Raw genomic sequence first — 15,717 nt, 5'->3', positions numbered from 1 at the left:
ATCTGCTTCCTGCCTTTTCCAGGGCTAGTTTTTGCAGGTTTAGCATTGTGAACCAGCTCACTGCAGTCAGAAGAGTCCCAGTGTTGGCAGAACAGGACTGCCTGTTCCCATGGCACGCGTTAGAGCACTGTAACACATTATGAAATTAGCAATGTTAAATGTTAACACATGAATGTATTTTCCTCAGCAGGTAAAGGTTACGATCCACAGGGGTAATCACAAGTGTTATCTTTCATTGCTTAGAGTCCTCCCTCTACTGCATGTTCTCCCACGTGTGCATCATCGTTTCCAAATTGAAGCTCTCATCTTTGTGATCCAATAAAAAAGCAGGCAGTTTGCTCTTGCGAAACCTTTAGCTACACTGTAGCCCTTCTCATCGCATTCTGCACACAGCAGAAATAACTCTCCCTTTCTGAACTGCGTATGCTGTTCCAGTTTGAGGAGTGTGTGCGGGGGCAGACGTATAAAGCTATGAAGTAGGTGGTATCGTGTGTGGTATTTTTCCAGGAAAAATGGAAAAGTCAGTGACTAAGCATGAAAAAGAGAAAATCATCCCCACAGAGCTGAGTAATAACAGACACTGGAAGCAACAAAAATGGCATTTCATAGTCCTCAAGGGGAACAGATTAGGACTTGAGGCAGCATGGGGCTCTGGGAGACAAGTCAGGAAAATGCTGCCAAAAGGGTCATACTGTCCTCAGGTCATCCTGAGGCATCTATAATTGCCAGCTTTGTGTAAAGCCAAAGCAGTGCACAAATCTGGCAATGACAGTCACAGAGCCGTAACCTCCATCTGCATTAGAAAAACAGTGGGAGTATCTTCAACTTCCAGCTGTCCTCTGCATTTCGAATGCCCCTCGGGATAATATTTTGCCTTTACTGCCAAACTGTGATAAATTCTGCAGTTACTTTAAACAAAGCTCAGCTCTCTACCTGGTCATTACACACTTGGCTCCAAATGAGGATGCAAACAGATAAAGTGCTCCTTGTCAATTTTTCTTCTGTCATTCTTTGTTCATCATGGTCAAGAGAGACATGCCTGTTCCTGCAAGACCTTGCCGACTCCTGTGCCCGCCTGGCACACAAGCACATCACATTTTTTAGACCCTTATGTGCTATATGAATGAAAGAGCCTGGCGGTTGTGTTTAACCCATCACATCAGTTTTAATGCCAGTCCTATGCTAAGCCACACTGAAAATCAGGTTGGGTTTGTATTTTTGCTGCCTTCTCAAAATGGTCTCCAGATGACAGCCTTCCAGTACCTAAACAGGGCCTACAAGAAAGCTGGAGAGGGACCTTCTTTTTGTAAGGGCATAGTGACAGGACAAGAGGGAATGGCTTTATGCTGAAAGATCCAAAGTTCTTTATTGCGATGAGGTGCTGGCATAGGATGCCCACAACGGCTGTGGCTGCCCCATCCCTGGAAGTGTTCAAGGCCAGGTTGGACAGGGTTTTGAGCAATCTGATCTAGTGGCAGGTGTCCCTGCCCGTGGCAGGTGGGATGGAACTAGATGATCCTTACGATACTTTCCAACCCAAACCATTCCGTCAGCGTATGAAGTGACACGCTGTGCTTTTCACACTCCAGACCAGCATTAATGCCACTGTGGGCTGTCCTCCCACAGAAGCAGCTTCAGCGTACCACCACCGGTTACCTCACCCAGGCCGGCTGGGCTGAAAGCGAGACCACCAGGAGCAGCAGGAGGAGCAGCAGCAGGAGGAGCAGCAGCAGGAGGAGCAGCAGGAGGAGCAGCAGGAGGAGCAGCAGCCGCAGCCTCGGTACCTCCGCCGCACACAACTATGAGCGGCTGCCGTGTCTTCATCGGGAGGCTGAACCCGGCTGCCAGGGAGAAGGACGTGGAGAGGTTCTTCAAGGGATACGGCCGCATCCGGGACATCGATCTGAAGAGGGGGTTTGGGTTTGTGGTGAGTGCGCTTCTCTGCGGGGCTCGGCCGTCCCCGTCCTTTGGTCGGCGCTCGGATCTCATGCACGTGTGATGTGCACAGATAATGCCGTTAACGTGCTCAACTAAGTATGCTGTGTGGCAAATAAGCATTTGTTAATTTCTTGGAGATGTAGGTTTTTTACTTTCGTGGTTTTGCTGTGGTGGTTTTGCAGGAATTTGAGGATCCGAGGGATGCAGATGATGCTGTCTATGAACTGGATGGAAAAGAGCTTTGTAGTGAGAGGTGAGGTACCCAATTTCTTGGATATATAAGCTTAAGCATCTAAAATAAGAAGTACATCAATTTTAACTTGCAGTGTGTTATCGATACGATTTAATGTAATTTTTTGTTTTGTGGTTTGTTTTTTTTTCCCCATGACTGTTACTAAAGGAATGCGTAAGAAGAAAAAATGTAAAACAAAAATGGTTTTCTGTCTTTTTTTTTCCTCAGGGTTACAATTGAGCATGCAAGAGCACGCTCTAGGGGTAGAGGCAGAGGGAGGTACTCTGACCGTTTTAGTAGCCGCCGTCCACGCAGTGACAGGAGGTATGTATGGCTTTGAACTGGCATAGCTTAAAAGAGCATACTGTGGGCTCATCTGAGAGTTCATCCAAGAATTTGAGCTAGAATGAGATATGAAAAGGTATTTGCCTTTTTAGTCAGTCTTTTTACAAAACTTCTCAGATACGCTTGTCATCTGTATGCTCCCTCCCCAGAGTATTTAATGCTTGTTTTAGATTACTTGGGGCACTCATAGTTGAGTTGTAGTAATGGTGATATGCTGATGCTGGTCATTGTAATTACTAATAAAAGCCTCAATTGTTTGTTTCCAAACAGAAATGCTCCACCTGTAAGAACAGAAAATCGTCTCATAGTAGAAAATCTGTCATCCCGAGTCAGCTGGCAGGTTTGTTGAAACACGATTAACTATTTTGACTTCATTTGATGGGTATGTAATGTAATAATTTTGTAAAATAGTTAATTAAAATTAAATCTAATGGATTCAAAACATTTATGTAATTAATGTAATTTTAATTAATTCAATTTACATATTTTGAATTTTAACTAGTTAATTTTAATTTTTAATAATAAATGTGTATGTTTGAGGATATATATTTATTTTTTCTTGTTTATTTAAATCCATTTTAACCACATATTAAACCCTTTATTTGCCAGCCTATCTGTGTCGTTGGCCTTATGACGAGGAGTGCCTGTGGGTTATCCTAATCGTTCTGTCTTGGTCACTCTTGGTTGGGCCTGGTTGACTTTCCAGTCAGCTCCTACAATGTCACATGGCCACCTCTAGATCTGTGTTTGCCGGTCTAGACGTAATCGATGCACTCCTTAAAGTGCCACATTGCAGCGATCCCAGAGCGTTTACGAGATCTGATTCCTAAGTTGAGAGCTGTTCTTCCTGTAACGCTTCCGAATAAAGAGGTCCTGGTCGAAAAGAGTTGAAAGATACGAAATTAGGTGGTCGTTGGAATCCTGATCGCAGTAAAGTGGTCCTTGGTAACATCAAGCATAGCGAATGTCTGGATCCATCAATAGTCTCCTAATAAGGGAGCGCAGTGCGATTAATGGCTTCCATCGACTGGGTAGTGTTCGTCAAGTGGGTGGCGAAGAGCCAGTCGGGCATAAATCATGACGGTATCTCCGGTCGCTTAATGCAGTTTGCTGCTTGGCTAGCCTAGGGAATTGTTAATAAAGGTAAAGTAAACTATATTTTTAATGACATATGGGGCACAAAATAGTTGGTGTTGCATAAATGTAATTCTGTATGCCTGTAAGACTTGTAATGTAAATGGAGGCTGAAATAATTCAAAAATATGTGGGTATTTCACACTCAGTCCATTATATATACAAATGTACTTGATTTCTCTCTCTCTTTCTCTCTTTCTCTCTTTCTTATTTAATCTATATAGTCTCTGTAGACTAATGTTTTCCTTAATGTTAAGACCATTTATTAGCATTTTGCTTAAAGCAATATGCTGTTTTCATTTATTTCGTGCCCTGATTGAGATAATTCAATTTTGGTAGAATACAAGTATGGCAGTTGCCATGTTTGTAATTTATCTAACATCTTCTCTTCCAGTAGTCGTAAGTTTCTTTTGGGTTTATCTGGTTTTGTATAGATAAGTGTTAATGTCACTTCTTTGCGTAACATAACTGGTCTTGTGTTAGGATCTCAAAGACTTCATGAGACAAGCTGGGGAAGTAACCTTTGCAGATGCACACAGACCTAAGTTAAATGAAGGGTAAGCCTCTAACAACACCTCTTGGAAGCTCTAGAGTACTGTTTGTATCATACCTGGGGAGGGAAGCTGGCTACTTTCAATGCTTAGCAGCTGTTCTTGGCTTAATTTAGCTACCCTTTGAAAATACATTCTCTTGTATTTTGGGAGGGGAATCCCTCATTTCCTGTTTGAGTTATAACAACGAATGAGTACACTGGGCAGTGAGGGATTTTTTGAGTTGTTGGGCTGTTTATTTTTCCCAGAGTATGTTTTGCTCTGTCACCAAAATTACCACTTGTAATAGTGAGATCGGTGCTTTATTTTGGCTTGATTTAATTTTTTTTTATTTTCCCTGTAGGGTGGTTGAATTTGCCTCTTACAGTGATTTAAAGAATGCTATTGAAAAGCTTTCTGGTAAAGAAATTAATGGAAGGAAAATCAAACTAATTGAAGGCAGCAAAAGGCACAGGTACAGATTTCTGTTCTCTTAAATAACGCTTAAGTGTTAACCAAGAAAGCTTCGAAGTCAGTGACCAGGCAACTGAACGGGAGACCAGTGATTTGCCTGGTTATGGTAGTGGTCTGTGATGTTTCATTGCTAATACCAACGCTATTCTGTTTCCTCAGTAGGTCCAGAAGCAGGTCACGGTCTCGTAGCAGAAGCTCATCCAGGTCTCGGAGTCGTTCCCGCTCCCGCAGCCGCAAATCCTACAGCAGGTCAAGGAGTAGGAGCCGTAGCAAGTCTCGATCAGTTAGCAGATCTCCAGTGCCAGAGAAAAGCCAGAAACGTGGTTCTTCCAGTAGATCTAAATCCCCGTCATCTGAGGATCGGCAGAGGTCTAGATCAAGATCCAGATCTGTTGACAGTGGCAACTGAGCTTAAAGTTCAGTTATGGGGGCCCTTTTTTTAAACCATACTTGCTAAAAGTTGTGGTAAGTATGTGACTTTCTGTGGGGAAGGGTTTGGATGGGGAGGGGGGAGGAGTGGGAAAACTTTGTAGATGTGGACCATGGTGGGAAGGGTTATTGACTAATTGTATTAAATGTCTTTTGATAACCCTTTTCTTGCTCACATTTTTTGTGAATGTCTGAAGTGTATAGTTTGTGTATATTGGCAGAGCTCTTTATAACTAAAGCGAACAACTTAAACTTTTTTGTACTCCAAAAAAAAAAAAGTCATCTGAACACTTAATTCCCAGTGTATTCAACTGTGAAGAGCAACTCGGAACATTAGTTTAATATTTCATAGAATCACAGAATAGTTAGGGTTGGAAAGAACCTTAAGATCATCTAGTTCCAACCCCCCTGCCATGCGCAGGGACACCTCCCACTAAACCATGCCACCCAGTTTCAAATTAGACTAATAGCTTTAGGCATCTAAGAGCTCTACATGTGCTGTACATAAAGCTTTATTTCAGAGAGTATTTTTTTGTGCTTTTGGACCATTGTTTCAGCTATAGATCAGCAGATTGAACGCTGGTCAGTACTGGTAATAAAGTTTTATTTTAAAAGCTTTTCATTTAATATGACTTGCACTACACTTAAGAAAATGCCCATTTCACTTACCTATGGTAATAATATTCTATAAAGCACCCTAATTCTTGATACTTAAGAATTAAATAGCTCAAATAAAATATAAAGAAACATGCCTCTGCTTCTAGTGTGTTCTTAAGTGTTAATATAATAAGTGTTTGAGACGGTGCCTTGTGTGTTAAAATACTTCTCAAAGTTGGGTCTGCAGCAAAGTGGTGTATGGGGAGGAGCTAACTTACTTTACATTGTGCCATGTACTTAGATGTGTCTATACTGAAATAAGAACCTTGGGAATAAGGAGAATCCTACTGTCATAATAGTAAAAAACGGAATGGACAAGTCATTGAGGTTTTAATGACTATGGATAATAGGCATGGAATGTTAAAGACCGGTGTAGTCAGCATACTTCATTGGTGTGTTTGTGCACATGTGTATCAGGGAATAGTGAGGTGTGGGTAAAGCATTTTCATAGGTGTTAGTCCTTGTTCTGGAGGAGGAGGAGGGACTTTGGAGTTGGTGGGTGGGAGCCCTGCAGCAGTGGTACCCTGGAGATCTGTGTTTTAGTGTTTGTGCCTTGCAGGGGCAGTAACTGCAGTCCCTGTGCTTCTCAAGCCCTCACACAAGCTGCAAGAAAGAGCTTTAGAATTTAATTTTAAAAACTTGCAAAACTACTGTAGTAATCCATGGAAAGCTTTAAAAATGTCTTTGGAGCCTAGGCTGGGCTTTGAATTAGGGTCCTAGGAAATGCAGGGTGGTTCCCCTCAGGGAGGTGAGTTGCTTGGTGTCTGTTGCAGAGGTCTCATGCTTCAGGCTGGTGAGAGAGGAGCTTTGTGTTTCGTGAATCTGTCTGTCAAGGCAGCGCAGTATCAAACTGCCAGGCACTCCTGGGGGCAGGCAATGGGGAAGGGTTTGGACTGATAGATGGTTAATTGGATTGTTAGTAGGCAGCTTTGGAGAGTGGGAGGCTTCACTCTCAGTAGTATCCTGGTTTGGCTGCTGGATCACCTGAGGAGGTGTAGTAGAAGAGGGGTGTAGCCCCTAGGGGCAGAGGCAGCATTGAAGCTTATCTGGTGGGTATGAGGGTGTTGTGGTTTAAAACCAGTCGGGCAGCTCGTTCATTCATTCCCCCTCTTCTTTTCCTCCCCTTACTCCTGGAGGGACGGAGAGGAGAATCAAAAAGAATGCAACTCCCACGGTTGCATTCTTGCATGGTGGTCCCACGCTACCACCAGTAATAATGATAAAGGAAATAACAAGGGAAGAGAATACAACATCTCAGCACCAGCTGACCGATAACTCGCCCCACCCAACCGAGCACCGACCGATACCTCCTCCAACCCCGCAGTCCCAGCCCTTCCGGATAACTCTCAGTTACCTCCTGGGCATGACGTGCTGTGGTATGGAATACCTCTTTGGTCAGTTTGGGTCAGGTGTCCTGTCTCTGCTTCCTCCTGGCTTCCCCTCCTCCCTGGCAGAGCATGAGGCTCACAAAGTCCTTGGCCAAACCAAAACATCATTGTTAATCAGCTCTGTTCCTGAGCTGAAAGTCAAAACACAACACTGCACCAGCTACCAAGAAGGAGAAAAATGACTGCTACTGCTGAACCCAGGACAGAGGGGTAAGGTTAGCTGTGTCATCTCAAAGTCAGTGGATCTTTCCTGCTGACTTGAATGATCATGTGTGTCATGGGACTTGGCTCCAAATGGAACTCTGGGGGCTGAAGGCACCTGGTGATTGGAGTGGGGTGGGATTTCGGACACTTGCCTCCCTCAGGCTAAATATGAAGTGCTACCTGCTCTATGAATATTCTGAATTCTATTTTGAACACACTGCTTGTCTTGTAAGCAGCATGAACAGATGTGTCTGCATTTCATTTGGGGAGCTTGCTGTTTCAAAACTTCAGTTTAAAACATGTTAACTTTTGGCCTGAAATCTATTCTGCATTTACTAAGAATAAACAGACTTGTTTATTCTTAGTCAAGATGGATTACACCAGGTTACAGTGCATATTTCATAGATTCATAGAGTGGTTTGGGTTGAAAAGGACCTTAAAGATCCTCTAGTTCTAACCCCTGTTGCTTCAAGGCCCATTGAACCTGGCCTTGAACACTGCCAGGGATGGGGCATCCAGAGCTTCTCTGGACAGCCTGTTCTGGTGCCTCAGTTTCATACCTGCAACACTGCAAGTGTTAATGCAAGTCTTCCCTCATATTTGCTGGGTGATGTTAGCTAGATGGTGTCCTGAACAGCTGGTGTGCTTAGTTCTATGGACCAAGGCACATTCAGTGTTCATCATGGCTTGCTGGATCCAAACTCAATGTGCCAAGACGGTTTGCATTGCTCTGTTCAGTTTTTGTGGCTTCTGCTGTGGCACACTGTGCCCTGCTCAGGTTTTGGAAATTGAGAGTGACCAGCAGTCCACAGGCTGCTCAGCTGCGTACTGGGTCTTGGCTGTTCACCAAGAGACTTTCACACCTCATTTTGGGGCTTTGTTACAGAAATTCCATTAATCTTCAGCAATGCCTTCAGGAGCTGCTTCAGACATGTGCCATAAAAAACGGAACTAATGTGGGCAGCGATTTTCATATGGACAAAATTGGGCAGTCACTTGGGAGCGTGGCCCGAAGCTCTCCCGAAGGGTTGTTATGATGACTTAGAAGTCTCCCTCATAGGCAGGCAGAGAGAGGCTTAGGCTGGAGCCAGACCTCTGGGAAATAACAGTGAGGGTGCAGACAGCTCTGTGGCAATCCCTTTGTCAGGCATAAAACGAGCATATAGATAAAACGCCTTACACAGAACTGCTGGAGACCTGTAAGCTGGCTGCAGGAGGTGGAGCTTGGAGGGGTTGTGATAGCAGCTGCTGCAGAGTCCGTCTGTATTGTTTTCCTGTTTTCCCACTGTTTCTGCAGGGTCTTAACACTGGTTTAATTTTTTGAGCACCAGCTGCATCCGTACCAGCACAGAGCAGGTTTGCTGCACCTGAAGAAAAAAATGTCATTGAGAATAGGCAGTTCTGAAGCCAGTTACGGAAAGATTGTGACAGCTGCAGTTGGTGTTGCTGCATGATCTAAAGCAGATTGAGGACCTTGGAAGTCCTGCCAAAACACTTAAGCCATCTTGTTTCAGTCCTTTGTATCTCAGAGCCTGAAGAGCCACCCTTTTATAGCAGTCTTGCAAGCGCCTGTATGGTGGTTTCCAATACCAGCTGCTTTGCACTGAAGGCATACCTGAGGATCCAAACTGAGTGGATTGGTTTTTCTTCCCCATTAAAAGTCATCCTTCGCATGAAGCTGAATAGCAGGTAAAACGCTCTTGTAGCAGCTGCTCAGCTGTCCCGAGGGACTAGAGAAAACTGGTTTGGAAGCATCAGAAGTCTGACTTGTGGAAAACTTCATGCAGCAGTGCGTTCTCCAGTCTTCACTGACACTCAGCTGGGCTTTGGCATTGTGGACCTGCTGAAGTTAGGGAAGTCTACCTCACATCTGTACCAATGCCGTATTTTAATTAAGCTGGACTTTATTTATATACTTTGCTAGCAAAAGATCCAAATATTTCCTTCCTTCAGCTGCAGTACTCAGCCATTATGTCCTCTTCTTCCTCCTCTTACTCCAAAAGTGACACTGTTCAGTGAACCTCTCAAATCCCAGCTTTGCTGCAAGCTGTTGTGGCATTAAAAAGTATCTAATGTTCTTGTGTAGTTTTATTCCATATAAACACCCTAGTTCTTTGCATGTGCTCAGTGAAAGTCATAGCTTTAGCAGGATGTCCATCCTAGTTTAAGCACAGGCCTCAGAAAGTCTCTAAGCGCTGATAGTATACAGCTATATGAAACATTCTGATGTTGTAAGAAATCATAATTTCTAATGTCTTCAGTTACCTCTGAATTTTTGACTGTGATTTGTATTTGATGTATTGAGTAGGTAACCCTGAGTTTACAAGGTGACTGGATTCTGCCTCTAAAAGGCAGTGACTCGTTGGTAGTTACATTTTAAATGTATATAGTTTGGACTGGAAAGCGTACCAAATACAGGAGCAAAGCTGTACTTGCCACTTGATCTCTTTATTGTGTCACAGGTCCTAAAGACCAGGATAAGCAGAAGTCCCTCTCCAAGCTGGAACAGCGAGTAGTGGGAAGAAATACAGGGGGCCAATGATTTCTGGGGCAAAGGAAACCTTGAGGATAGTAGAGCAAAGCTGAGTGTTCTGGAAGCCAGTTTCCATGCACACTGTCCACCTGCATCTGAGGCAGGAAAAGTTGAGCAGGTTACAGATTTGACCCACTTACTTACAAACAACTTCAAATAAACCCTGCCCACCTTGCTGCTGCAATGCTTTGTGCATTTGTCCCTGCTGAAAGCTGCTTTATCAGGAGCAATGCTGGGATCCCTAGAAGGGATTGCCTCATGATCCCATTGCAATGGGCAGAGACAGATCACATTATAAATGTGAACTTTGTGCTTAATGGTGTTTGGAGGCCTTAGGTCCTGCTCTGGGCTCTGCAACTTCCTGCTGGAAAGTAATCTCCTTCCCAGGTGAAAAGAGAAGTCTAAGGTGTGAAGGTAGAAATTAGTGAGGACTAGGGGGCTTCCTACCTGAATTAGGAGGATAAGAAAGGGAAGGAGTGGGTTTTATATGCAGGGTTTCCATCCTGAATTCCTGGGGCTGCAGCAGAAACCACTGACAGGCTTGGGGTAGTTACCAGCTTAGGAACAGTTGTGTTTAAGAAAACTTGAGGTTTTGTCTCTGTTGGTATTTCCCAATTAGTTGATTTTCTGTGTGGTGCTGTTAATTCTCATAATTCCCCAGTTGCATTACCAAGATCAGAGGCTGGTAGTGTGTATCTAGCACATTACTAGTGACCTTAAGTCAAACCCATCCATCTGCTTGTTCAGTGAACCTACCATCCCTTCTGTGGTGGTCAGGTACCCGTGTCAAATAAACCTGCTCCAGCTACTCCTCTATTCTCTGATGAGCCAAGCAGAGGTTGAACTGATTTCTCTCCCCGCTCAAGGTTTGGGTGTTACTGACTTGGGACCAGTGTGCATTATGTCTGCTTATACTCCTAGGGCCTGTTTTGGGAAACTGCTATGTTTATCCTTCAGAATTACATCTGTCAAAACCCACATTTTCACCATTGCTCCATAGACCAGAGCTGGCATACATCTGTTCCTTCTGGCAACAGGGTGAGGGAAGTGGGGACTGGAGGAACATACAAGCCATTAAGCTTGAAGACTGCAGAGAGAGCATAGCCCAGCAGGAATCCAACAAAAGGCATCAAGGCAGAAGATCCCAGGAGGATGGTGAGAAGACAACCATGACACCGCTTCCCATACTGGCCACAGAAAGAACAATTATTGCAGCAGATGACACTAGCAGCAGAACCATCCCTGCCTGAAATAAAAGCAGTCAAGTCATGGACAACAAAGATATCCCCAGCAAAACTTCCCTCACCTACTGGAAGCAGCTGTGCCTAGTTCTCTGTCCTTCACATATGTAAGTATAAGCGAGAATGCATAAGTGTCTTTCATGAACATAAATGTTAGTAATCAACAAGAGACCATTCTGAGGTATTACCTACAGACACCTTAAATAACTAAGTACATTTCTGGTCCATATGCAAAATGACTCGTGCTTTCTCCCGCAGCCACTTGTTTCTCAGGCACTGCTATGTGTCTCAAATTTTGAGTCTCGTCCACCCAAAGTAGGCAGGGAGGAAACTGCTTCACTTGCAGGTAGAGCCTGCCTACAGCACATGTGGAAAGTGGCAGCTATATTTTCACGTTGTCTCATTGGTGTCCTGTGACTTGGCAGATGAAGGAGCTGGGGAATTTTGGGAGGCAGAATACGCAGCTCTCCTGCTCGTCTGTCCACTTAGGAGTCCCATTTGGATGGAGTTTTCCAGGTGTTTCTTAAAAGCAAGTCTCTACCCCTTTCCTCTTTTGTAGAGAAGATAAATGGAAAGCTGGTGTTAGCAGAAAGGAACGTGACCCAAGGGTCAGTGGGGGCAGTGTAGGTCACCTTGTTATGATAGGCTTTTACAGCTTCTTTTGAAACAGTCCAGTCATCACTGCCCTGTGCTGGGTAAAGGGACCTTTGAAAAGCTCTGGTCCTCCTGCATCTGCTCTAGCCTGACTCCTGGGTTCCCATGCTTGTTAAAGATTAGTGATTCCTAACATAATTTTGTCAGGTCTGTTACTAAGTCTTGGCATCCATTTCTTGCCATACTTGGTTCTAGTTTCTCTGAAATGAAGCCTTAGTGAAAAAAAACTACAAAAAACAGGTTCACAAAGTTGTTTGTTAGCAGCAGTCTGGGTACTGTTAGTGGAGCTCTCAAGCTAGACAGTGGTGTAGTTGGTTGTCTGGATTTCCTATTTGCTGTTTAGATGCCTGATGTACAAAGGAGGCAGGGAGATGATTCCAGGCATAAGTAGATGCATAGCGATTTAGTGGATTCTGCTGGACAGATATCTCTTTGACGTAAGCACCAACTTTGGGATGTGACTACTGCCCTGTGCTAGACCTCTGAGAACAGCAGGGTGGGGGTTTTGGTTGGTTGGTTGGTTTGTTTTTGGTTTTTTGTTTAATCTGGGGTCTGCTTTGGTTCTGACTGGAGTGGGAGGCAGTGTCTATGAGGTTCATTAGTGCTGCTTGTAGCAAAAGAAAACGAAGGTTAAACTGAAGCCAACAAAGGAGAGCAAGGTAGGAAGTTTTTTGCAAATGTTTTTTGCTTGCAAAATGTTTTTTTGACTGGAGAAGGTGGAGGACTTCCTTTTGGGCAAACACTTTAGTGATTAAAGAGGTGAAGTGGATGTCTTGATTCTGTCCAACACTTTCACCGATTTGTGGTGTGCCTTAGAGAAGTTAGTATTTCTGTGCCTCTATTTTTTAAAACTTCCTGAGGCCCTTAGTTGAAAGGCAGCTAGCACAGGATACTTCTTACCTTGATGATAAAGCCAGTGTACTGTGGTTTCTTCTCATTCAAGATGATGCTGATGGCACAGGGGATTAGCATCAGCACCAGGGATGTGATTATCCCTTTGTAAGGTATCTTGCCCTCCAAATCACCCTCATATAGTCCTTCTGAGTAAAGGTACAGAAGCAGAGGCATTAATTCAATTGCCGGGAGCATTGAACATGTGGCCATTACAATGCTGGGATGAAGAAAGGACCCCGCAGTAGAAGAATGACACTTTCAAAGTTGAATATGTCAATTTTCCTGCTAACCTGGAGACATGGTTTCAATATAAGGCTTTACCTTATTCTTTCCCAACCTGCCACTGAGATTTCACCAACATTACTGTCAGGTTGTAGAAGGATGTGATATGAATAAAGGAGAAGACAACTTCAGTTCTACACAAACTCAGAAAGGACCCTTGCTGTGGGTACAGCTCACGTTTCAGAAATTCATCAGTGACCGAGAAAGTGATGCTTCATATTTTCACCCTGGATCTTGTTTTATCACTAGAGTTTGTTGGAGAGTGGTGTTCTGCTAGTTCAACGTTTCTCCCTAATGCAGCCTCTTCAGGCAGCATGTTCAGTTTACACAGAACTATATGCTGCTATATGGATCAATATAACATGTATATGCTGTTTGTACTGCTATGTGGAGATTAAAAAGTGCTCCTGCACTCATCAGGAGCAGCAAGCCATATTCTTCAGAGAAGGGTAGAAAATCCCATTTTGTTGTAAAACAGGGACAAGTTTACCTATTCAGCAATATGGGTTCTTTAGTCTAAACTTCATTATTCAGCCTTTGCCCAGCTTCTTGGGGGTGGCTAATGTTGATTAAGTTAGTTTCTGATCCAGTTATATAACTAGATTGGCCTGGGCAATGAGCACATACTCAGCTTTCCTTACCTGAGGTTCATGTCCCCTCTCAGTGCCAAACTAAAGATGTTGGAGAGGTTTCCCCCTGGGCAGCAGCCACAGATGAGGATGGCCAGGGATTCTGTAGCACCCAGCTGGAAGAGCTTGCCCAGCACAAATGCTGTTAAGGGCATGATGCCATGCTGGGCCATTACCCCAATTGCCACTCCTTTGGGTTTCCTGAGGTGAGCTGTGATCCTGGCTATCTCCATGGTACACCCCAGAGATACCATGATGATGAAAAGGGCCACAATAATGATTGCATTCAGGGCTTTGTCCGTGCTGCTGGCCAAATGCGAATGGTGGTGCCACACTGATCAAGGGGGTGCTCTGTGTGTGACCTGGGCTCCAAAACTCTGGGCTTTCAAAAGCTCCCTTGGTCTTGTTCATCCTGCTAAAGGGTTTAGAGGTCCCTTCTGTAAGTGCCTGGGAAGGTGAGAGAGGGGTTGATTCACAAGTCCAAATAACATCCAGTTAATGCAAGCAAAACATGAGTTTTCTTCCAGGCCACCGCTCTTATCATTCAGCAGCTGTTGAAACATAAATCCATGTTTTGAGCAATCAGCTGTGAGCCGCATTTGCTTCAGTAATATGTTGTGCAGTTTGTGTTGTGCTCTGGTCCCCCACCTCTTCCAGCATCTGCTCTCACCATGAGAACGAGGACATAGCTAGTGAGAGCAACAGGGACACTCATTTAAAAGTGGTAAAGGCAGGCACTTCATAGAGTGAACCAAAAGCACTCTCATCCATAAGATACTGCTGAGGCTAATGCTTAAAAATATGATGCATCCATGGTACTTTATTTTCAACAAGGGTTATAAAATGCTTATGCTTCTGGTCATAAATAAATCTCTCAATAGGAGGGCTTGGAAGAAACTTCCTCCGTGGATGACTGATTTCTCTAGTAAACTCTTAAGGGCTTTCAGGTCTCTTTTCCTGATGCGGTAAGTCTGTCACTGCATAAAATGCGTTCAGGAATGCATTCTCCAAGCCTTACCAACATCTAAAATATTTCTCCCTCGTTAGTGCTGAGGGCAGGTTCTGCCAAAAACAACCTCTGCAGTGCAAATCTGTGCTTTCAGGACCTGAAGTGCTCTGCACCATGATCCAGTCAGGAGTGCAGTCATCATCAAGCTCTCCTGGCAAAGCCAAGTAGGCAGCTTTTATTCATCCCAGACTGGTACCTGCTTTGTGCTTTCAGTACAAGGCTGCACAGCACAACATGCATTCAGTACTCTCGTGTGCAGGGAAGCAAAGCTGGGCAGCTGGTGCTGGGGCAGGAAGAGGGATCAATTTGGTGACTGATGAGGGTTGTTCCTCCATGTCATGGTTTAAGCCAAGCCGGTAACTGAGAACCACACAGATGCTCACTCACTCCCCCCTCTTCTTCCTCCCCTCTGCTCCCAGAGGGATGGGGGGGGGGAGAATTGAAAGGGTTGAGATAAGAACAGTCCAGTAACTAAGGTATAACACAAACCACTGCTGCTACCACCAATAATAATGATGATAAAGGAAATAACAAGGGAAGAGAATACAATCGCTCACCACCCGCCGACCGATACCCAGCCCAACTGAGCAGTGATCTAACCCTTCCAGGTAACTGCCCCCAGTTTATATACTGGGAATGACGTGTTGTGGTATGGAATACCTCTTTGGCTAGTTTGGGTCAGGTGTCCTGTCTCTGCTTCCTCCTGGCTTCCCCTCCTCCCTGGCAGAGCATGAGACTCAGAAAGTCCTTGGTCAGAGTAAACATTACTGAGCAGCAGCTAAAAACATCAGTGTTATCAGCACTGCTCCCAGGCTGAAAGTCAAAAACACAGCACTGCACCAGCTACTAAGAAGGAGAAAAATGACTGCTGCTGATGAACCCAGGACACTTGAGTTCCTCCAGGTGAGCTCTGTGCATCCCCCATTGCTCCTGTCCCTGGCTGTAGAGGGGATGCGCTTCTCTGCATTGGCCATGCTGGGGAACGGCACATTGCCTGCCTTGACCCCAGGTGCCACAGTCCTTGATCCCTCTGCAGGTTTTGCCTTCATTTAAGGCATTTATTGCCTTCAAATCAACCTAAGCCAACCCCTAGGCCTGGTGCAGGACTCTGAAAGAGCTAAATATGTTAAACTAGAGCAAAGTG

The 15,717-nt window shown here is 44.5% G+C and overlaps 2 protein-coding genes across 4 annotated transcripts; one reads left to right on the top strand and one right to left on the bottom strand.

The window, feature by feature from the left end:
* The first annotated feature begins 1,775 nt into the window (after positions 1-1,775).
* SRSF5 (serine and arginine rich splicing factor 5) lies at positions 1,776-5,833 on the top strand. 3 transcript variants are annotated; one of them, XM_062619186.1, is made up of 7 exons: positions 1,776-1,927; positions 2,121-2,191; positions 2,399-2,494; positions 2,786-2,855; positions 4,133-4,206; positions 4,544-4,654; positions 4,816-5,833. In XM_062619186.1, the coding sequence occupies exons 1-7, from the start codon at positions 1,802-1,804 to the stop codon at positions 5,060-5,062; spliced, it is 795 nt and encodes a 264-aa protein (XP_062475170.1). In that variant the 5' UTR covers positions 1,776-1,801; the 3' UTR covers positions 5,063-5,833. The 3 variants fall into 3 exon arrangements, with proteins under 3 accessions (XP_062475170.1, XP_062475169.1, XP_062475171.1); XM_062619185.1 differs by having other exon boundaries at positions 4,813-5,833; XM_062619187.1 differs by lacking the exons at positions 4,133-4,206; positions 4,544-4,654; positions 4,816-5,833 and adding an exon at positions 3,125-3,710.
* Positions 5,834-9,592: 3,759 nt separating this feature from the next.
* Positions 9,593-14,251, bottom strand: SLC10A1 (solute carrier family 10 member 1). The gene is given in 7 exon segments (XM_062619392.1): positions 9,593-9,841; positions 9,843-9,959; positions 10,933-11,017; positions 11,020-11,110; positions 12,660-12,870; positions 13,577-13,870; positions 14,235-14,251. Coding segments are annotated over 7 exon segments (981 nt in total). The 3' UTR covers positions 9,593-9,675.
* Between the last annotated feature and the right edge of the window lie 1,466 nt (positions 14,252-15,717).

This window comes from Pezoporus occidentalis, unplaced genomic scaffold, assembly GCF_034315485.1.
Source record: "Pezoporus occidentalis ecotype Australia unplaced genomic scaffold, CSIRO_AGI_Poc_V1 ctg21, whole genome shotgun sequence".
Lineage (NCBI taxonomy): Eukaryota > Metazoa > Chordata > Aves > Psittaciformes > Psittacidae > Pezoporus > Pezoporus occidentalis.
This window is presented reverse-complemented; position numbering and strand designations above follow the sequence as displayed.